Source organism: Gymnoscopelus braueri (assembly GCF_963280865.1).
Source record: "Gymnoscopelus braueri genome assembly, chromosome: 14".
NCBI lineage: Eukaryota > Metazoa > Chordata > Actinopteri > Myctophiformes > Myctophidae > Gymnoscopelus > Gymnoscopelus braueri.
The window spans coordinates 8418497-8441711 of record NC_137619.1 but is presented as its reverse complement, the minus strand read 5'-3'; the positions used below and the strand labels follow the sequence as shown (position 1 = coordinate 8441711).

General features: G+C 40.0%; 2 protein-coding genes across 3 annotated transcripts in view; one reads left to right on the top strand and one right to left on the bottom strand.

Annotated features, from left to right (window-relative positions):
- Positions 1-23215, bottom strand: part of fbln7 (fibulin 7) — a 156552-nt gene that overhangs the window by 102901 nt on the left and 30436 nt on the right. The gene's annotated exons all lie outside the window — the stretch shown is intronic.
- Positions 916-22342, top strand: tmem87b (transmembrane protein 87B; the record flags this gene model as incomplete). Of its 2 annotated transcripts, XM_080449465.1 has the most annotated exons (19): positions 916-1068; positions 3822-3882; positions 4736-4827; positions 4951-5085; positions 5452-5505; positions 6704-6875; positions 7868-7929; positions 8252-8435; positions 9400-9499; positions 10243-10336; positions 10823-10898; positions 13432-13536; positions 14009-14067; positions 14741-14844; positions 15988-16061; positions 16159-16229; positions 17364-17416; positions 17515-17545; positions 18351-22342. In XM_080449465.1, 19 exons carry the CDS (start codon positions 916-918, stop codon positions 18390-18392), a joined length of 1722 nt encoding a protein of 573 aa, XP_080305591.1. In that variant the 3' UTR covers positions 18393-22342. The 2 variants fall into 2 exon arrangements, with proteins under 2 accessions (XP_080305591.1, XP_080305592.1); XM_080449466.1 differs by lacking the exon at positions 10823-10898 and having other exon boundaries at positions 13458-13536.

Sequence of the window (23215 nt, the reverse complement as noted above, 5' to 3'; positions counted from 1 at the left end):
TCAATCAATCAATCAATCAATCAATCAATCAATCAATCAACCAATCAATCAATCAATCAATCAATCAATCAATCAATCAATGTCTCCAACGATCCTAGGCCTAGTTGACTAGTTGTTGGGTGAGGCGCAGTCAAGCTAAGCACCAATTTGTAGAACGGCACCGTCATACAGAGACCTACAAAACCGGCTTTTGCTTTTAAGTAACCTCGCGTCACCAGTCTTTCCACCTCGGAGGAAAAGCTTGGAAAAGTGACTACAGTGTCTCTATGGGTGCGTTCGGATATTGCACACCGGAGCGCACTCGCCTATTAGTTTGTATTGGCCAGTGCGCTCAGTGCTGTATTTCCGAACGCACCCTATGTGACGTGTTTCTCAGGTGTTGTGGCGTGCATGCGCGTCAGGCTGTGATCACTAGTGTTGCCATGTCTGCTCATTATAAGCGACTTTGGGCTTGTTTTTCTGTAAAGTTGCTTGCTTTTTTTGTTGTTGCTTTGTTTCTAAAGTGTAGTTGTTTATTTGGGCTTGTTTCGTAATGTCGTTTACGCGAGTGGTTCTCAAACATTTTCAAGTCAAGGACCCCCAAATTAATATGATTTTGTCTGCGGACTCCCATCTGAAAACATTTTATGCCAGGGGCCCCCCGGCCCCCCATACAAGATTGGTGTTGTTAACAGTTTTTCAAAAAATATTCATTTTTTTTTTATTTACTTCAAGATTTTTTTTTAAAATAGCAGATCTACAAGCTCAGCACGCGTTGCATCGCGACGCGTTGTGAGCTTGTAGATCGGCTATTTTCAAATAGCCAATGTATATGGCCAAGCCAGGGCTCGGTTCTTTTGGGCTTGTTTTTTTTTTCATAGACCTGGTTGCTTGTTTCTCTCGCAAAAACTGGCAACACTGGTGATCACCATTATCATGGCTGTCGGTGTGAAGATGAGGACGTGGAGGATGTGTGTGTGTCCCTCCAGTCCCTTTATCCTGTATCTGTTGACCACCATTCTTCTGAGCCAGGGGGACCCTGTCACCGGCGCCCCAGAGCCGGGACAGTGGACCGTTGCCCTTGTCAACGTGAGTAAACAAACAGCATTATAATGCTTCTATATGTTATGGGCAGCAGTGTTGCCATGTCCGCTTATTATAAGCGACGTTGGGCTTGTTTTTTTTAAATGTCAAGTTGCTTGTAAATATTGTTTTTTTGGGTGTAGTAATTAAGTTGCTTATTTGGTCTTGTTTTTTATTATTATTTTTTATTATGGTTGGTTGTTGTAACCAGTGGTTCTCAAAGTCAAACATTTTCATATCAAGGACCCCGCATCTGAAAATATGTTGTGCCAGGGACCCCACCCCCCAACCCCACCCATACAAGATTTGTGTTCTTATGTTCTTAAAATGTTTCAAAAAAATATTCCACATTTTTCAAATTTTCTTCAAGATTTCTTTGAAAATAGCCCAATGTATCTATGTTTACAGGGCGAATTCCGGGCTCGCTTCTTTTGGGCTTGGTTTTCATTCCAAACCTGGCAACACTGCTAGCTTGTTGTGCTAAAACCGCCAGCAGGCAGATGTAATGCTTGTGACTTGATTGAAGGAATGTGTTGCAGAGTGACTGGAGTCCCTGTATGACAACTTAACTTGTTGTCACATTATGGCTGCTTTGCCGAGAATCACTGTGGCTGACAGACCAACACTACTAGTTCTTTAGCCCTGGGTTAGCCGCCTTGTGGCTGTCATCATTATTAGCAATTAGCCGGTTTAATTTAGCCAGATTATAATGGTGGTGATGATGTTAATAAGCCTTTTGCTAGGCAGCCCTATCTGTGAGAGACACAGAGTTAGTGCAATGGTTCTCAACCTGTGGGTCGGGATCCATGATTTTGGGGGTGTTCCCAGATGACAGTGAAGTGACAATTTAAGCACTTTTAAATCAAAGAAATGAAATGGAAAAAAAGACCCATTACTGCATCAAAAGTAAACAACAAACTATACTTAATACTGAACATAGCTGATCTACAAGCTCGCTGCGAGGCTTTGTGAGCTTGTAGATCAGCTATTTTAGCACAATATTTAGCTGTGGAACCGAGTCAAACAAAAATGTAATGCCTCTATACTATTCCACATGCTTATGTGAAGGGGCCAGCTGTGTAAAACAGCATTTGTCTGTACAGTATGTCCCCTGTATGTATGCATGCATGCATGTATTCATGTGTATATCACCTCTAGTGCCCTGATAAGTTATCAGGGTAGGGGGTCCCTAGTTCAAATATGATTATTTTGGGGGGTCGAAGCTTGAAAAGGTTGAGAACCACTGTGCACTCATCTTAAACGACAATAAATACCCCCCCCCCCCCTCCTCAATATCTCTTTATGAAGGGCCAACCAATGACAGATGGGATACATCACCTACACTCATATTCTAATTTAACCCTGAGAGCAAACAGGTCCATTTGGTTACATTTCTTTGCTCTACAAAAGCATAAATTAACACTTTTGGTGGACATAGTAGGTGATAGATAATTTATAATCCATAGTGTATTAGATTATGATTATTGTATTGTATCACTTTGGATAATTGCATAAAGTATGATGTATTTAGCTCAGAAGGGACAGTTCTGTACTGATATAAGATGTCCTTGCTCCCTGGCCTACTCTTTCTTACCCATGAAAGTTGTGGCTACAGTTTATTGCCTTAGCACAGACAACCTTGCCACCAAGATGAGCCCTCGCCCCTATTCATGTTGATATTATATTGTGGGGTGGGCTTAATGAAAGATAAACTGTCTGTTATATTGATGAACATTTTGTATTACCAGTAGAGAATATTTTTTATGCTGTACCACCTTGTCTCTCTTGTGCAAATAATTAAGTAAACCTGATTATTATTTAAGACTGACTCCGTGTTACTTCTTTTTACGGTAATCCTTTTTGAAAGCGTACTTTCCTGTTTTTTCCTAAGTTATCAGTAGGCTATATTGAAATTTGCAGTAATCAGTATTAAAGGGATAGTTCACCCCCAAAATGACTTTTCCTATCGATTAGTCACCTCATGGAGACCTGAATTCATGGATATTTTTTGGTTTTTGTTGCATTCCTAAGACAATAATTTGATGACCGGCAGCGGTTTCGGTAGGAGAAACAAAGAGTCTCCTTTGTGTCTCCTACCGGAACCGCTGCCTACCGGTCCGCTGGTCATCAAATTATTGGCTACTTGGTCTGTGTCTCATAAGAGGGCCGTGGACAGTTCAGAAACCTGTCTACCAGTGACATCATCGTTAGGCAGGATTTATTTTTCCAACAAGATTTCACATTTTTTATTTTGATTTTTAGTAACGCGAGAACAATGGCTTCTATTATTGCATTGCAACTTTCCAGGAATAGAAAGCCTGCGATTTCTATTAGCTTGGATTCCCCATCGATGATGTCACTGGTAGACGGGACTCTGAACTGTCCACAGCCCTCCACTGAGATACAGACCAAGTAGAAAGAAATGGTACCATTTTTTATCATGAGCATTATTGAGGACCAATTATATGACGATAGGTTGAAAATGGGTGAAGTCGTCCTTTAACATTAAGACATAGTGAAGGAGAACTATCTGGCCTTCATCAATAATTCAGTGTAGTAAAAAAAAGTTCCAGTTTTTTCCACTGTGATTGTGCCCTGCCTGCTGGCTCTATATCCTGTTGCAGTGAAAGGTGAGATGCTGGTGTTCAGGGGATTGTCTCACACTTCTCTCTCTCTCTCTCCCCCTCTCTCTCTCTCCCTCTCTCTCTGGCTGTTTCTCTGTCTCTCTGTCTCTCCCTCCCTCTCTCTCTCCTTCACAGACCTCAAGACCATTGCTGTTGAGGAAATCAATGTACAAAGACACTGATATTAAATTGAAAGGTAGGCTGTATGATATTAATTATGGCTCTTTTATACTTTGTCGTATGACTGCATCAAGCAAGCCGCAGTGTACAACAAAGTATATAGGCTTTAACTCATTAAGACCTAGCCTGGGCAGCATTCCTTTTCGGGTATATGATCCGGTCAGGAGCGGAAGTAGCCCTACGTCACTGGGCGCGTCATCCGCGTCATCAGCCGACCGGATCGCGACAAACCGGAAAGACGTCTCTCCCCAAAATAGGTCCGTCCTATAAAATCCTTGATGCGGCGTAGTTTAGCTTATTTTTTTAATATAAATGTGAGTGTACTTTCCGGAGACTATTTAGCGTCTGTATTATCCGTATTATCCCGAGGGGAAATTCTATTCCATTTAAATAGGGATTGGGGAACCAAAACAAAGCGGCACCGCAAAACCGGATCGCGACAATCCGGAAAGAGGATTTTTTTTTTCTTCCAGTAGGCGTGGCCTAGACCGGATCATATGGGTCTTTAGTAACGCATACCAGGCTTTCCTCCGAGGTGGAAAGACTGGTGACGCGAGGTTAATTAAGACCTGAGGCCAATTCTACAAACGCCTTCTAAACCAGTAGTTCTCACACTTTAAAAAAATGTTCAAAAATAGCAGATGTAGAAGCTCACAGCACGGCACGAAGTGACGAGCTGTGAGCTTGTACATCTACTATTTTGGAATAGCCAATGCAAAAGTCTAAAATGACACAGATGCTTTCCTGGTTTTAATGGGTTAATATTATTTAGATAGATTTAAAAAATGGTATTGTGGACATCTTTAATGATTGGATGGATTTCATGATTGCTCTTCATTCAAACGAACGCTTTTGTCTCCATTTGTCAGTCGTGTCCTTTGGCTGTCCAGAAGAGGTGAATTTAACCATCCATTGGTATTTAAAGTTCTACCCCTGTCACAATGAATTCAATAACATTGACGTGAGTAAAGCAGCACTCACAGCACTTTGTTCCACTTGTACTCATTAGGACTCTTGGACTAAGCTTTGGGTCTTTATTGGAGCTTCATTGGTCATGTGAATCACGGCTTGTCTTTTTACTCAGGAAATGTATGAGAAAACACCTTTGAGTCGGGGGGAGAGCATGGACCCGAACCCCCTGGGACCAGGAGAATACATTGAGCACAAACACAGCCCCTTAACGTGTAACAGTGGACTGCACTCCTTCACCATGCTCCGCGTAAGACCACTTCAACTCAACTTTATTGTCATATCACAAGTTTACAGGTGTCAGAGTGGGTGAAATAATCTTTTGTGGCAAGCTGAAGCTACCCACAAATTACAGTTACATTTAAAGTAAAATAAGAATAGAGCAACAATATCAAAACAAATATATATATATATATATATAAAGTGTGTAGTCTTGTGTAATAGTAAATAAAGGCATATCAAATAGCAGCAAATATCAAGCATGCATTATGTTTGAAAATGGGGGTGTATTCACTCATACATGAAGTTAATTTAATTTAATTTCACTTTACTCTCTAATGTAGTTTGTTGAGCTTTATGGCAAGTCACACCTTTCTGCATTTGTTGTATCTTTCAGAAAGCCAAGGCCCAGCCACGCAAAGTGTCGCCCCCCACCGAGGGGGTCCCACCGGTAAGAAGACATTTGACTTTATTTTTTAATTGTGGACTTCAGATCAGACCGTGAACTTGAGAGGAACTTTTACTTAATTGTGGTTTTGATGATAGCTTGACATCAGTGCCAACACGTTGATATTAGTACTCAACGCACTGTGAGCTGTAGATTGGCTATCTTCACAATTTTTGCAGAACACCATTGTATGACGAAGTACAAAATAACACTGTTCAGCTATAATGACATGCCCAAGATAGGGATTGATTATGAATTATTATTTGTATTAAATTATAGATACTTTTTGTAATAATAGTATAATAGTGGATACCTGTAGACTAGGATTCTCTTTCACCAGGTGAATGGAAGGATACAAGTCGAGGTGGATCTTCAATCTCAGGTTATTTGCGTGCAGTCAGCTTACAAACAGAATTTACTTTACTTTACTCTGTATTTATGCTTTTTATCTGACTCAGGCATTTTGGTCGGGCGCCCTCATTCATGTCTGGCCATTTCTCAATCTATTAGGCACATGACATCTTCATATAAATTACCTCTTTTCCAAGAAATAAGAGTTCACTGATATGACAACATTTGATTTGTGTACTTAATGTCACCCTCTTATGGGAACGTTCAACGGCTCTCTTCCCGGGTTTTTCCCAGAAATGACTTCAGACCCTTGCCTATTGGAGCTGAATATTTGCTGAACTCAGAGTAGATGTTCCACCATCTACTCCTCGTGCATAAATACTTTTACTCAATATTCTGCTGTCTAGAGGCCTTCTAACCCCTATCCTCTTTCTCTAGTTTTACATAGGATTTCACCCCTGTATAGGTGTCTCTTCTACATAGGATTTCTGCCACGACAATAGATTAAAGGTGCACCTGAGTCTTGGAACCTCTTGCAACAAGAGCTTAAATTGAATACCCTAGTATCTATTGGCCATTTTAGGAATCTATATAATAACCGTGTCTTACCTGTATGCAACTGTTTTAACTGATTGATGTTAACATGCAATTGTTTTAACTGTTTGTGTCAACTTTATTGTTTTCTCTTGTTACTCTTATGTTATTTATATGTGTGTAATCTCGGCATCATTGTAAATGAGGGTCTCCCTCAATTGATCTCTCCGAGAATCTTAAATAAAGGTTGAATGAAGAAAAAAAAAAAAATCGATTAGTTTTACCCGTACTTTATACACGTTTTGTGATTTTCTAGGATGAAAATTACTGGATAACTGAAGAGTTTGCCAGCAGCAGCAGCAGTGGCGATGTGGACAGTAGTACGAGGCTGAAAGATGACACTATCGCCACCACATGGAAGGATGGGCCGTATCTACTGGTCGTCAAGATCACCTCAAATAAACCCGAGGCCAACTGGAATCTAACAGGTCAGTTGAATGAATGAATAGCTCCTTTAACCGCTTGACCCAGTGGTTTCGTGCCAAGGACCCCCTAGTCTGGGAGGCTTCGGCTCAAAGCCTGGACAGCAGGGGCGCGGCCACTGATTTCTGATTCAAATCAACAGCCAATAAAGAAAAGGGGGCGGGATCCACATGCAGTGGGTCTTACATGTAAATAGGAGCGACGGGAAGCAATTTCCCCTTGAGAAATTGCGGCCGCCATTGTTGTGTACTGCTGTTTGCCTCTCGTCGGACTTTTTAGACGAGTAGACCGGTAAGAGGCGTGTCCGCTCAGATTCTGAGCGTAAGTTACATCCCGCCCACAAATACCAGGGCTTTGGCCCAGAAGTTCCTCGCAGCTCCCGTTTGTATGCGAGGCGAAAAACTTCTGGGAACTCAGATTAAGGACCCCCAAGTTGATATGTATTTGGCCACAGACCCCCACCTGAAAATATGTTGTGCCAGGGACCCCCAGAAGCAAAGATTTGTGTTTGCCTTTAAACATAAAAAAAAAAAAGATTTGCACACATTTTCAAGATTTTTCTAAAATAGCAGATCTACAAGCTCTACAAGCTCTACAAGCTCTATGAGAACCAATGACTTAACGCATTAAGACCTGAGGCCGATTCTGCAAATGCCTTCTAAATCAGTAGTTCTCACCCTTTCAAGATTTTTCAAAAATGTTCAAAAAGAGCTGCTATTTTTGAATTGCCAACAATAAAAATGACACTGATGATTTCCTGACATGTTGTCTTGTGTGAGCTTGTAGATCGGCAATTTTTTACTGTTTTTGAAAAATGTCACCTATATAATGAAAGTGGTTGTATTATCAAACTGTTTGATAATACAGCTTCGCATGAAATCATAAGTAAAGTAAATGATAATTAGTATTCATGAGAATCAAAGCCTTTAATAGTTAAATCTAGTTTTCGTTGTAATGTTACTTACTTTTCAAATAATCCTCGATTTTGCTTTTCCAGTTGACATCATCATGAAAGGCACCCACGGATTCATTTCCATCACAGAATATCCTCTCATGATCGTAAGTGAATTCAGTAATGTGATCCCCATTTATATATTATTATATTATTGCATTACAACATAGTGTAACAGAAAACTGCTCCTGCCATGTTCCCTATCAAGGATTGTCATGAGAAGAGCTGAATTATGCAAGCTTTTATTAAAACGGGAGAAGGAAAACAAAAAAAAAACAGTCTGTCTCATGCCATGCTTTGAGTGTAACCCAGGCTAACACTTTATAAACATTATAATTTCCAGTGTTTCTGATAGCCATCTGGCCTCACTGGAACTTTGCCTTTTTGTATATAATTTCTATCTAAAAGCCATTGTTTGTATGTGTGTAGTTCTACATGGTGATGTGTGTGGTGTACATCCTGTATGCCTTGCTGTGGTTCATGTGGGCGGCCTGCTACTGGAAGGACCTCCTGAGGATCCAGTTCTGGATAGCGGGGGTCATCTTCCTGGGTATGGTGGAGAAGGCGGTCTTCTGCGCCGAATATGAGAACACCAACACCGTCGGTTCTGCCTGTGAGTTTCTGCCTCTTAACCGTTGTCGCTTTATGCCAAGCAGTGGTAGAAGAAGTACTCAGACTTTCTTTTTTCTATCGATTAGTCACCCCATGGAGACTTAAATTCATGGATATTGTTTTGTTTTTGTCGCGTTCCTAAGCCAATAATTTGATGACCGGCAGGCAGCGGTTCTGGTAGGAGACACCATGTATAGACCCCTGGGGGATTCCGGTCAACTAAGTACATGTTTTAAGTGGGTGTCTTGCTCAGGGACAACTCAAGACTGAGCACATCAAGGCCATGACGATTAAGAAAGCCTCTCAAACCCAGTTAGCTATGGCTACTCTTACAAATAAAGATTTTGTCTAGGCCCCAGTGAGATTTGAACTCACGACCCCTGGTTTACAAGACCAGTGCTCTAACCCCTGAGCTATGGAGCCTGATATACATATAAATAGTGTGATTTGCATCACCCACCTCAGATCTCCTAATCCCTGAGCTAGGGAGCCTGGTTTATACAGAGTGAGTTATAGTAAAAAGGTGTAAAACCACACCTTTTGAGTAAAAAGGTGTGGTGCAAACCTATTCTAACATTGGTTCAACATTGGAGAAGTCAAATTATTGGCTTCTCCATGGGGTGACTAATCGATTGGAAAAAAAGTAATTTAGGGAGTAAACTATCCCTTTTTAAGTAAAAGTAGCAATGTCAAAATGTAGAAATACTTTGTATTAAAAAATCAGTAAAAGTGCAAAAGTATTGGCAGCAAAATATACTTACAGTACCAACGTAAAAGTACTAAATGTTTTTGAAAATGTGTCAACGTTTTTTTTTCTTTCTTTTTAATAGCTGATCTACAAGCTCACAACGTGTCACGATGCAATATTTGAGTAAATGTACTTGGTTTACTTTCTGCCACTGATGCCAAGCCACTTCCCTCATGTCGGTGTGTGAAATTCAGAAATTTTCTCTTTGTCTTTTAAGCCCCAGGCCTGTTGATCTTCGCTGAGCTGGTCTCCGCCCTCAAGAGAACCTTGGCCAGGTTGCTTGTCATCATTGTCAGCCTTGGCTACGGCATCGTAAAGTAAGCCATGCATTATACACATGTTACCGCCCATATGAAAAACCTTCATAGAATGTAATCATGGATGCTCCAATCAGGAGTTTTTTTGCATCAGATACCGATCACCATTTTCTGTCTTTGCATAGACTTGTGGTTTGATTTAAGGTTTGTCCACTCATTATAACATCATAACATCTCTCTAAACCCATTCAATCCGGGCATGCATCTGTGTCACTTTAGCTTTCTTTCGTTATTTAAAAATAGCAGATATACAAGCTCAATGATACAAGCTATGAGCTTGTAGATCAGCTATTTTTGAAATAAATCGTGAAAATGTGTGCAAATCTTTGAATATATATATATTTTTTAAATCGAACATTTGTAACTCAAATCTTTGCTTCTTGGGGGTCCCTGGAACAAAATATTTTACAACTGTTCGCTTTAAAAAATATATATTCAAAGATTTGCACAAAAAATTGCAGATCTACAAGCTCATAGATCAGCTCACTCGGTGCCACGCTATGAGCTTGTATATCTGTTATTTTTGAATAGCCAAAGAAATCTTAAAATGGCACAGATGCGTCCCCGGCTTGAACGGGTTAATTGCTAACGATCGACTTAGTCAGACGATTACCAAATCACGCCATTTGGAGTCAAAATCTTCCAATTTATATCAGTCAGCCTGATCAATCAGAGCACCTCTAAATGTAATGTTTACATCAGGTAATGGCTTCATGTTTGTGTGTGAATCTCTCTGCCTATAGACCTCGCCTGGGAACAGTGATGCACAGGGTGGTGGGGCTCGGCGTCTTGTACTTCGGCTTCGCTAGTATCGAAGGCGTTCTGAGGATTACCGGGGTGAGAGAAACCTTCTTATCATCTTGTCATTATGAAAGTGCAGTCAATTCTCCCCACAGAAAAAAGGCTGTAAATGGTGTTTCTGTTGGATTCATGCCTTATCTTTAACCACTTTAACCCTGTCATCCCTATTTTGGCAATGTTGTTATTGGCAAACATTTTGTAAAGAGATCCCAAAATTGCCAGAAATGTTAAGAAATAAATAAATAAATAGTGAAAGTAGCAGATTTACAAGCTTACGACGCATTCACCATTCATCATGCAGTGAATTATAAAGGGCTAAGTGGTTAAAGACTCCTCATTCGGCTATATATCAGATGTAGCCCAGATATTTAGTTAGATAAACCTGATAGATAGATAAACCTGAGGTTTTGAGTCTGCTTGCGTTTATAGTTTTTGGAGTATTTCAACGTGGGCAGCAGTGTACTGTACTTCCACACCATGACTTGTATTCATTTCTTGCTTTGGATGTTGGTTCACCTTAAGGGGCGAGACAACGGCCCATCTCTCATCACAGCCATTGTTCTGGCCGTGTTTGACTCCTGTTCCGTCTGGTTCATATCCTTCCAAAATACTCAACATCATCCCCTGCCTGAAGCCCAACACAATTCCCAGTAGTCTGTGATAATTATTTTGTTATTACAAAGCAATCCCCCTTTGGTATTTTTTTTAATGAAAATCAGTTAACAGTATAACTCATTTGTTGCTTTGGATGGTTGGTCTTTTTTCATCTTTGTTTCACTCTGGTGAAGAAGATCTGTCTACCTCGCTGTGTCAAAGATCCTTGTTAGGGTTGGGCAATATGACTTCAAATCAATGTCACCATTATTTCAAACTTTTGCCTCGATTACGATTAATTAATTAATTAAAAAATAATGATATTGAAAATGGCCCATCTACAAGTTCACAACACCTTGCAGACGTCACGCACACGTCGCTTAACACCTACACAATGGACAATTGATATGCATCTAGGCTCATTCCTATGTTAAGTCATGCTGGTGTGACACCCGGCAGTCGGGAGCCTTTGTAAACTTTGTTGAGGTGTGAATTAAGGGTTGTTTTAAATTAGGGATGGCCAACCGGTAACCGTTAACCGTTAAGAAATCGTCCACCGATTAATACTAACGACTAACGATTAATCGTAAAAAAAAAAGGGCCAAAAATGTTTTAAATTGTTTTTTGGCCAAGTGTACACCTGCAACCACATGTAACTTCCACTTTATTCTTCTTCTTCCTCGTCTTTGTATTGGTATTGTTTGTGTTGGAGCGCCTCAGTGCGGCTGCAGAGTTCATGTGCAACCTCTTCCAGAGAGAGATAGAGACACTAGAAACTCAGCTGGAGACACAAAACAAACTGTGTAGACTTGGCCCTTTGAAATAAAATGTATTTTGGCCTTTTGTTTTTTTTTACACAATTTTTTTTCTTAACGGTTATCGATTAATTAATCGGTAAGGCCTAACGGTAACCGGTAAATAAAATGTCTGCATTTGGCCATCCCTATTTTAAATCGATGCGTGCGCGTGCTCCTGCTCAAAAAAAGAGTTGCACGGCGTGTTACCGAGTCCCATGACCAATGCATTCCCTGTATATATCTGTGATTGATTTATGGTAGTCGATTATAAAATAATCTATTAGAATTGTTTTGTGTCGATTCGTTGAAATTATAGAAAATTTGATAAACCCCGCTTCTCGATTATTAGATCAAGATAAGCAAGGTTAAGTCGGGTTATTGGTTCTAAATATCAGTTTTGATATATTTTCAGTTAACTGCCCAGCCCTATTCCTCATCTCATGTTGGTCCCTCTCCCTGTGACTTCTCTGTGTGTCATTTCTTCTGTCCTGTGCGTTGACAATCCCGCTGTCCCCTTCTCTCATCTCTTCTCTCATAAAGTAGTCATATAGTGATGTTCTCTCTCTCTCATCTCTTCTCTCATATAGTAGTCATATAGTGACGTTCTCTCTCATCTCTTCTCTCATATGGTGACGGTCCCTCTGCCCCCTCCTCTCTCAGGCCAAAGATTCTGACCTGGCTCTGCTGGCCAACATTCCCCTGGCACTGCTTGACTCCTCTCTTTGTTGGTGGATATCCTTTGGGTGTAGCTGATACCTGTTTGTCTGTCTGGGGTTTCTCTACCCTCACCTCCTGTAGAATGTAGAATGACAGATCCCTGTACACACAGCACTCAGGGTTAATTTAACTAATTAATGTAACGGGTAACGAGGATAGACAAATGCACACTGTCTTCACTTGCTCAATACAGAATGACGTTTTATTGAATATATATGTAACGTTTCGGAAGCATGACCTTCAATCAGGCATCTCCATGACCAAAAATTCATGAAATACTTCATTCTGTATTGAGCAAGTGAAGACAGGGTGCCATCCTCTTTACCCGTTGCGGCTCCTCCGCCAACGCACCTGTCGAAGAGTTCTTAATAAGGTGTGCTAAAACAGAGGTTCTCAACCTGTGGGTCGGGACCCCCAGGGGGGTCCCCACATGATTTTGGGGGGGTCCTCAGAAAAGAAAAAGACAAAATACTGCATCAAAAGTAATCAACAAACTACTATAAAACATTGGCCAAATTGTCAAATAATATAAGAAAGAGGCCGAAATTGTGAAAATAGCCGATCTACAAGCTCACGACGCCTCGCAACACGAGGCGTTGTGAGCGTGTAGATCGGCTATTTTCACAATATGTATCTGTGGAACGAAGTCAAACAAAATGGGGGGGGTCCCCAGTTCAAATATGATTATTTTGGGGGGGTCACGGCCTGAAAAGGTTGAGAACCACTGTGCTAAAAGACTTGAGAGTGTACAAATGGAACCATATGGATGGACCCATAAGGGTTCCATTTGTTTCCATTTGTACACTCTTCCAAAGTTAAACGAACACTGAGGATTTGACTGTGTAGGCCGTGCATGAAAACCCACCCTAACCTTCATTGGTGCTCCTGCTAAAAGGCATGTTGTGGATGGAAGATTATTATGGTTTTGTGTGCCAACATTTTGAATTTCTTTGATTTTATAATGATGTTTTGATTAGTGAATAATATATAAATCCATGTTTACCTTGACTGCCACTAACATATTTGTCAGCCTGGCACAAACTATAAAGACCCTGAAGCTGAGGAGAAACCCGGTCAAGTTGTCTCTCTACAGGCACTTCACCAACACTCTAATATTTGCTGTCTTAGGTGAGTGGCACCTTATGCTTTTTGCACTTAACCCATTAAGACCTGAGGCCGATTCTTAAAAATGTTTTCTAAATCCTAACCGTTTCAAAAATAGCAGATCTACAAGCTCATAGCACGGCACTCAGTGCCGCGCAATGAGCTTGTATATCTGCTATTTTTGAATAGCCCAAAGAAATCTAAAAATGAAACACAGATGCTTTTTGCACTTAAAGTAGGGCTGCAACTATCAATCATTTTCTTAGCGATTATTCTATAGAGATTACTTCTTTGATTATAATAGAATAATTTCATTTTGTTTTTAATTATTTGTATTTTCTATCAATGAATTGACACAACTCTAATGAATTTTTCTAATCTTTTTGATCATTTTCTTTTATAATGACTAAATCGATTAGTATGATTGACCACTTAAATTAAGCCATATTTTAGTTTTGCACAAAAATAGTGAAAAATTCAAACCTTTTTTCTTCAGCTTCCATCGTTTTCATGGTGTGGACAACAAAAAAGTTCAGACTAGCAGATTGTCAGTCGGTGAGTATCCGTTCACTTTTGTATTCGTTTTTCTTCCTAAAATCTCTAATCTGGGATATTTCTCTGTTAATAAATAGTTATTCATCATTCGATTTGGACCATGTAATAAGGCCCACTACAGGCTGCTCTTAAACATGCATAAACAAATGCACGTAACATCATCTCATTATCCGCTAAATCAGTAAAAAAAAAATCAGTTCGATGCATTATGTTTAAAAGTGAAGTCTTTTTTCATTACTTGGCTCATGTAAGTGCATTGTTATTCTGTTGTTTCTGTACACAATTCTGCGACCCAATAGATATCTCCCACAGCACAAGTTTAGGTCCCTAGCCCACAACGCGCCACAACGCATTGTGAGCTTGTAATGTGCGTTGTGAGCTATTTTCGGGAGGAGATTTGGTGTAGAGGGGGAAGAAGGAAGGGGCCATGTATAGACCCTTTCGAGTCAACAAACCATATAGGGGTTAAGTGGTTAAACCGAGCTGATGAATAATGAGCAAGAAACCATGTCTGCTGCACCATGCTGCTTGTAGTCGGGAGAAAATCAGTTGCAGTATTTCTCACTGCCAGAGGGGGGCGGGAGTGTTCACAATTGGTGAAATTTGGGGGGGAAATGACTGATTTCAGCTTTAACATAATGTTGCATTGTCCATGTGATTCATTCTACTGCAGGACTGGATAGAGTTATGGGTAGATGATGCATTCTGGAGGTTCTTGTTCTCCATCATACTGCTTGTCATCATGTTCTTATGGAGACCATCTGCAAACAACCAAAGGCAAGTACTTGCACTAAATAAAACACATGCACAAACATGATGCTCCATGATTTAGTGCAGTGATTCTCAACGTTTTTAGTGTCACACTGTGTTGCTCCAATCCGCACAAAACTTGGCACAAACACTGTTTACCGGTGGTCTGGCGTGAACATAGTCACACCATGGGCCATGTGTGGCTCCCAGGGGCCACGTCTGGGCCACACCAAACTTGGCACAAACACTGTCCAGGGGTCTGCTACTATGAGAATAGTCACACACATGGGGTGCTACTGCAGTGTTAATACAGTGTTTAGCACTTCAAATGGCTATAACTCGGTGACCATTGGCTCTGATCTGCGCAATGTAGGACTAGATTGGAAGGTCGAGGCGTATCGTCCTGAAAATGTAGTGCATTTTAAAGTCCCCAGGAGTCAGTTGCACCACCTCACACTAAGTTCAAACTTAGCCTAGTTATAGCTTAAATGGCTTTTAAAAAAGCCATTTAACCCATTTAGCCGGGAAAGTATCTGTGTCATTTTTAGATTTCTTTGGCTATTCAAAAATAGCAGATATACAAGCTCATAGCGCGGCACCGAGTGCCGCACTATGAGCTTGTAGATCTGCTATATATTTTTTTTTTAATGTGATTTTTTTTGCAAATCTTTAAATATATATATATATATATATTTTAAAAAAAATATATATTCAAAGATTTGCACTAATTTTCACTTTAAAAAAAATTAGCAGATCTACAAGCTCATAGCGCGGCACTCTGTGCCACGCTATGAGCTTGTATATCTGCTATTTTTGAATAGCCAAAGAAATCTAAAATGACAGAGATACTTTCCCGGATTGAATGTGTTTAAGCTATAACTGGGATAAATTTGAACTTAGCGTTAGATGGTGCAACTGGCCCCAGATGTATTGGTAGACAGAGATTTCAGATTGTTTGGTAATGCAAGACTATATCCCATTTAGCTGTTTCTCCATTGAAATGTAGTCTCTTTCTGTTTTGTATGTACAGTGTTCTTTGGTGTATATTTATTGTTTTCGTGTGAAGTAGTCCATTCTGTTATGTTGTACAGAAATCAGTTTCTACACGTCCCGTTATACGGCAGTAGCTCGTAGGGATTTCTGACTCACTGACCTCTCTAATATCCCCAGATATGCATTTACTCCGTTGATGGATGACTCCGATGATGAGGAGATAGAAGAATATCTTGCCAATACAAATTTAGGTATGGTAATGCCTCCATTCAAACTAACAGTATAAACACTGCTTTGAAATGATGAACTACAGTAAAAGTCTAAAACTGACCCATTTTCTATTCACAGCTGACGGCATGAAGCTGAGAACAACAAAGAGTGATTCAAATGGCACAGTAAAGTCTCCTGCTGCCAACCCGGTCAGTGTCATTGTCTCCGCCAGGCCGAAAGGCATGGCGAGAGAGTATGTTTTACCCCCTGTCCGTCCGTTTGTGTGTCCGTGTGTCCGTCCGGCCATCTGTCTGTGAACAGCTAATCTCAGGCACCGTTGGCCCGGTCGCTGTGAAACTGTGCACGCACACTCCCTGGATGCCAATTCAGAACCTCTGCAATTTTTCACATGGGCCTGTTATAGCGCCACCAGGAGGCCGATTTGTGCAAAACCCTTTTACTCCTACAGATTTTATCCAAACGTCATGCAAATCGGTACACAGTATCTCTATAGTCATGTGATCAACACGGATCTGTCCGATTGTCCATATTCCATCCTCATTAGCTAAGGTTGGCTTCCAAAATTTACAGGATTGATCCGTTTTGAACAAAATGCCTCAAATCATGAACACAGCTTGCGCTTTCCGTGCAATTTCACACGCAAATTCCCATTAGGCCGAGGAAGAAATGCCAGCCTTTTCACATTGGCCTGTTATAGCGCCACCAGCAGGTCTAATTTAGCAAAACAAATTTTTGGAACAAAATGCCTCAAATCATGAATGCAAGGTCCGATTGCCGTGAAAGGCCTAAGAATAAATGGCACCCTTTTCACATTGGCCTATTATAGCGCCACCAGGAGGCCACAATAACCTACCTAACCTGGCGGAGACCTGTGCTCCGAGGAGCACTTTTTCTAGTTATTTTTTCTTTTACATTGTCAATTCCGGGTCTGTCGTCATCTGGCAGTGAAAGCATCATTCATAGGGTAGCGAACAGTGCCATCTAGTGGAAAACCACTGAAAACACGAATCTTGTCCATCTCGCCAGTGGCAGGCTGCCCCAATGCAGAATCCGACGAGAAATCTCGTCAGTGGCAGGCAAGTTAATATATCCTCAAAGTCAAATTGAACCAAATTGCAGCAGCGGCTCAGTGTCTGCAATAGAGACTATTTTCATTGGTTCAAATCCTGAATGATCCACTGATACTGTGTCAGATTCTTCCAATTCATTGCACATTCTATGCAAATGGAATGTTGTTTTTTTCCCCCCTTTGGTACAAAGGTTTAAACGTTTCAACAGATGGCAGTATTTACTCAGTTTCCTCTTTTTTTCCACCTGTCCAGGATGAGGACTTGAAGTGGGTGGAGGACAACATTCCCAGCTCTCTCTCAGATGTGTAAGCATCGTCATTAAACACGTGTATTAGATGTTTTCATACATGACCAGATTGCAGGATTTAATTGCAGGATTTCCCTTTGCTGTCTGTCGTTTCAGAGCTCTGCCAGTGCTGCTCGACTCAGATGAGGTATGCATCATATTGTGCTCCTACACGGTACAATCATATCTCTGAGAGGGTACAAATGTGACCAAACGGGTCCATTTGGTCACATTTGTACCCTCTCAGAGTTACAAATGGATAAATTACACTGAAGATTTTAATTCATTATGGAATTTCCAGTTTATTTTTTGACTGCTGTTCACTTTAGAATTCCACATGTTTTATCTATGTTATTCCTGGGATCTTTGACCGGATAATGTAGTTTTTACGAGCAGAGACAAAGCCTGAATGAAAGTACTATTTCCATTTAGACAAACATAGATGAATTATTTTTGTTTCATAAAATGTCTTGTGGGCAGACTTTGCTTTATTTAGATAGGATTGTAGATGGGAAAGTTATGCCCGAAACATTGCAATTATATGAGTTAGTTAACACAGTCAGTTAGTTAGTTATACAGTCCGCTACCGCTGCGACAGTGGGGTGATGTTTTTCTACGGTGTGGCACTGTAGGGTCCGAGCCATTTAGAAACAGGTGTGTGTGTGTGTGTGTCTATTGTGTATATATTTTTTTATATTTAACCTTAATTTTATAATGGAAGTGATGGAAGCGATAGGTGGTCAAATCAGGTTGAAACCTTGCCCGAATATGTAGTCATAAGACATAGATAACTTGCCAAATGTTATTATCCCCCGTCTTGTGCTGTTGTCTCTTAATTACTTCATAGTTCAAACCAGTGTTTCTTCTTTTTGTTTTGTGTTTTCCTTTCATTCAACTTGACAAATGAGCTTGACTGTGATAACGTGTTAAACGTGTTGCATGTCATTTCTCAGGAAATCATGACTACAAAGTATGAGATGTCAAAGATGGAGTGAGAAGAAGAAGAAGAAGCAGGACATCTCCGAAACTGCGGTTTGGCACCAACTGAGATTCCAGCATGGGGGAACGGGGCTGATGATGTCACCCATCACCCGTCCTTGACCCTGTCATGCACAGCAGGGGTTTCCCCTCTGAAGCAGCAGGGTTCCCCCCCTGAACCTTAAGGCAAGGTGATGCTCTTGTGCTCTTGAATGTTTCAAGTAAAGCCTGATTTTATAAACTTCGTCACACGCCGGTGTCGCACGGTGAAAATAGGCGATTTTACAAGCTCACAGCGCGCAACACCGCAAAGCGCTGTGTGAGCTTGTAAATGGTCTGTTTTTTGGCACACGACGACACCATACGACAGACTATGAATTAAGCATAACACTAACGCTGGTGTGATGCACATTGATAAGGTGGTTGCAGCCCCAGTGCTATAACAATTTGCGAGACCCCCGGTTCATTGCCCTGTTGAACTCCATGTAGCTCCTCTTGACCTGGCAATTTCACCGACACCCGACTTCTCTCATACCTCATCTCACTGTCCACAAAGAGGGGGAATGGCCTCTCTTATCTCCAATCAAAACCATGCACAATTAACCCTGTTGTTTTTTTTAGCCTTCTTTTCCAAAGAGATTGTTATTTTGTAGGCATTGCTGTATTTTACTTTCTATATTTTATGCATGTGAAATTATGACGTGAGTTTGTTTTGTAATAATTAAGAAAAAGCGGGCCTTGATGATAAATGCCCGGGGGGGCGATCATATCCAGATGTGATATGATGTCCCATTCTGAATTTGCAATGTTCTATTGTACAGTATGTACTGTGAAATAGTTGAAAACTACACAGCACGGATTGGCTGTAATAAAAACGAGGATATGATCATTTTGTAATGAATAGAATTAAGAGAAGAGTTTGATGTTGAGATATAATAATCAAATAATATAAACCAGTGGTTCTCAAACTGTTTAATTTCAAGGACCCTCATAACTGGAGAGTTAGAGATCTGTTAGGGTCCATTTGGAACCGCCTTGAGGAACCCTGAGGGTCATTGAACCCCACTTTGAGAACCACAGATATAAACCATTGGTCAGGCACTTTGTTTTTGCCTCCAATTGTTTTCTTTTGAATATAAACAGCGTTATTTTCCCATTAATGTCTAAGGCGAATGGACATGTTCTTTAACAAAGGTGTTAGGAAAGCAACTGTATTAAGAGATGGGAAAGTCGTTTGTACCCCTAACTGATCTTAAGCACAACCACAATCAATAAGACTTTAACCACCATAAAGCCCTGTACACAGTCTTACAACAAATGGCAAAAACAGCCAATCCATAAGTTCACAACGCGTATTATAGTAACACGTGAGCTTGTAGATTTCAAGTTTTTGAAATGTTTTGAAAAAGATTTTGAAAAACGACGCCAGGGTCAATGTGGTTAAATTTGCACTCCAACCCTTTTCAAGATCAAATGTTCCTGCCCATTCTTCTCGCATGAACCCTAATGGAATTATTGAACTGTGAAACAAAGTCAATGGGATATAATGTTTTATGTAAGTGGTGTTATCTTCTGATTCTGGGGCGAAATACTGTTATTTATGTCTCGGACTGAAATTCCTCAGCAAGTGTGTGTGTGTGTGTGTGTGTGTGTGTGTGTGTGTGTGTGTGTGTGTGTGCGCGTGACAGCGACAGTGTTCGTGCGTGACAGAGCGACATTGTTCGTGTGTAACTCTTAGGGATGGGACGATAATCATTATCGTGATAAAAAACTAATTTATGCTGGGGATTTAAGTGCTTAAACAAAAGTACCGTTTTGCATTTTAAGCATGTTTTGATTATCACGATAACATCGTTAATCGCAAATTATTTTTGCCACAATAATCGTGACATGTAAATTTTCACATCGTACCATCCCCAGTGACACTGCAACTGGAGTGAATTGAGCTTTTAACCAAGTGTTGATATCAATATAGAAGTGGAAGATTGCTGATGGTTGTTGAGGTAGTAATGCTTGTGTTGTGAAACTCTGTATGAATTTGGAGGAATCCTCTCATGAAATAAGGAGCAATATACTGTATGTACTGTACGTAGTGTCGGATTAATGTTCAGCCCCCCCCCTCTACACCGCAAAAGCCTGAGTGAAAAAAAAGAGGGTCCACATTTACACTTTCAGATTTAACACTCAGGATTTTACCGTATATGTTTCACCTGTTGTCACTATTTATTTGTGTTTAAAGTGTACTTAAGCAACTTGTGAGAACACATTGTTTACTGTGACTAACTGCAACTTCCATTTCAATGTTTGCATCTTTTTACCAGAAGTTTTAAGGGGGACTGATAAATGTGTACATTATTATTTCTTGGTTTTCATTGCATGATTAGTTTTTCGTTGCTTTGCGAAAATCAGGCATGATTTCACACTTTTTAAGCATGATTTAAACTGGTGGTGTGTGTGCAGAGAATAGATGACCTACAAGACCGCGTTGTGAGCTTGTAGATCGGCTATTTCCGGCGTGTGACACACCGGCATTTGACAAAAGTATAAGTCGGGCTTTATTTATATCACCGTTAATCTTATAATTTATTATTCTTGGGGGATTGACTGTGAAGTGTGAATATAGCTGAACTGGTGCTGGTATCAGTCGGTATTGGTACGGATTTGGAACAAATCTTCAGTTTGTGTTGTCGTGAGCACAAATGGTAGTGGGTCTTCAAACCTTTTGTTAGTCCAGCCATTCCTGCACTATGCAGAGACTGTAGAACAATGGTTCTCAAACTTCTTTTTTTATTTCAAGCCCCCCCCCCCCCCCATAACTATGAGAGTGTACACTCAGAGTTACAGACCCGTAAGGGTCTATTTTGAACCCCCTCAAGCAGTGTTGATTTCGTCGACTAAAACTTATGACAAAAAATGTCGTCGACTACCTTTTTTTCACTGACAAACTAAATAAAAACTAAGCTGTGATGACTAGAACTAAGACTAAATATATTGACAATTTCGTCAAACAAAAAATTAACTATATATTAACTATACTATACCTATATATGTTAGGGAGGGACGAGATCCAGTAGAACTAAAAGACAAGTCATTTTATGTTTGGTTGCGTTCGGGTGTGAAAATAGCAGATCTACAAGCTTGTAGATCGGCTATTTTCAGCATGCAACCAAGTGTAAAATCAGCCATTACGACGCCATCAAGGCACCGCCTAAATACATTTTAGTCGACTAAAACAACTGTAGATTTAGTCGACTAAAACCTCATGATATTTAGTCGACTAAAACTAGACAAAAACTAAAATATTTCAGATGACTAAAATATGACTAAAACTAAATGGAATTTTATTCAAAAGACTGACTAAAACACAACATTTGCTGTCAAAATCAACACTGTACCCTGTACCCCACACTTTGAGAACCACTCACTGGTCTAGCTCTATTCCTGCACTATGCAGCGCTGTAGAGAAAACACCGCAATGAGTTACAGCACAAGCTCATCATCTGGACAGTTTTATAATGTAACTATTAAAGATTTCTCTTTTCCTTTTTGTATGAATCTAGATACTCCATGTACAGTATGTGTCAGAGAAACCTGGAATGGGTTTTGCTTATGATGGCAAAGTATTTCGTCCGTTATGTAAAAATTATAACCACCTGCCTTGGGACTTTTTGATTATTTGTACAGATGGGCGTTTGGCTGATTCCTGTTGATACTTAATTCCACAAGTGGAGAGAAGGTGTCTGGGTTATATGACCTGTCTGTTTTTTCTGGACTTTCACATTCTAGAACCAGGCAGTGAGCTTTTAATCAGAACATTTTTGCCTGTTTTTGTTTGCTTTCCTCCTAATGAAGAGAACACACACCCAGACCAAAATGTTTATTAGACATAGAGAGATGTGTGCGTGTTCTCTCTTCTGAGTCTGATATTTAATTGTCAATAAAAAATATATTATATATTTTACAAAGATTTGTGCTCTTGCCCTATCTGTATCTAGAGGTGGATCTATGTACAGTACATCATGTATTAACTGTACATAAGTCAAATTGTAAGATACTTCTACGTTATTCTACGGTATTTCAAATTTTCAACACTTTATACTTCTACTCCACTACAATTATTTGATGACTTTAGTTACTTTGCAGATTTAGATTATTATTACAAAACCCTATTTTGTACTTTGGAAAAAAGTTTAAAACTTGACAAATTTTAGTTTCTTCCACCACTGTATCGCTAGTAGTTGACAGCTGTTTCTTTTTAGAGCCGACATGCAAAGACAGGATCCAGTAGGAAAGTCGCCATCATATGAGAAACTGCAGAATAAATCTTGTAGACTACTAAAACAAACCACAGTGCAATACTGAGTAATTTAATTGAAACAAAAACCAAGATAGTTGAAATACTGCGAGGAAAGAGTTGAAAGAACAATGTTTTCTTAGTAAAGTGACTGCAAGGAAATATAAAAAAGGTTGAAAACCTTACCTCATCAGCTATAAGCCGTGTCAGAAATAACTATGTATTAAAAAGCTAAAAGCCATACAACTACCATACGTAGTATGAACAAAAATCACTCTATATTGTCATCAAAGCATCTCTTACTGTGTTAGGAAAGTGATACTATGTAATCAAAAATGTCATACAACACTGTCTTCAAAAAAGAAAGGATTACTAAGTGGTAAGCACTCATGCACTCTCACTCAAATGTGTGTGTGTGTGTGTGTGTGTACTGTATGTCTGTATACGTACAGTATGTAGGGATGCACTGATATGGAAATTATTGGCCGATACCGATGTTTAAAATAACAATTTAGCCGATAGCCGATACTGATACAGATATTTGTT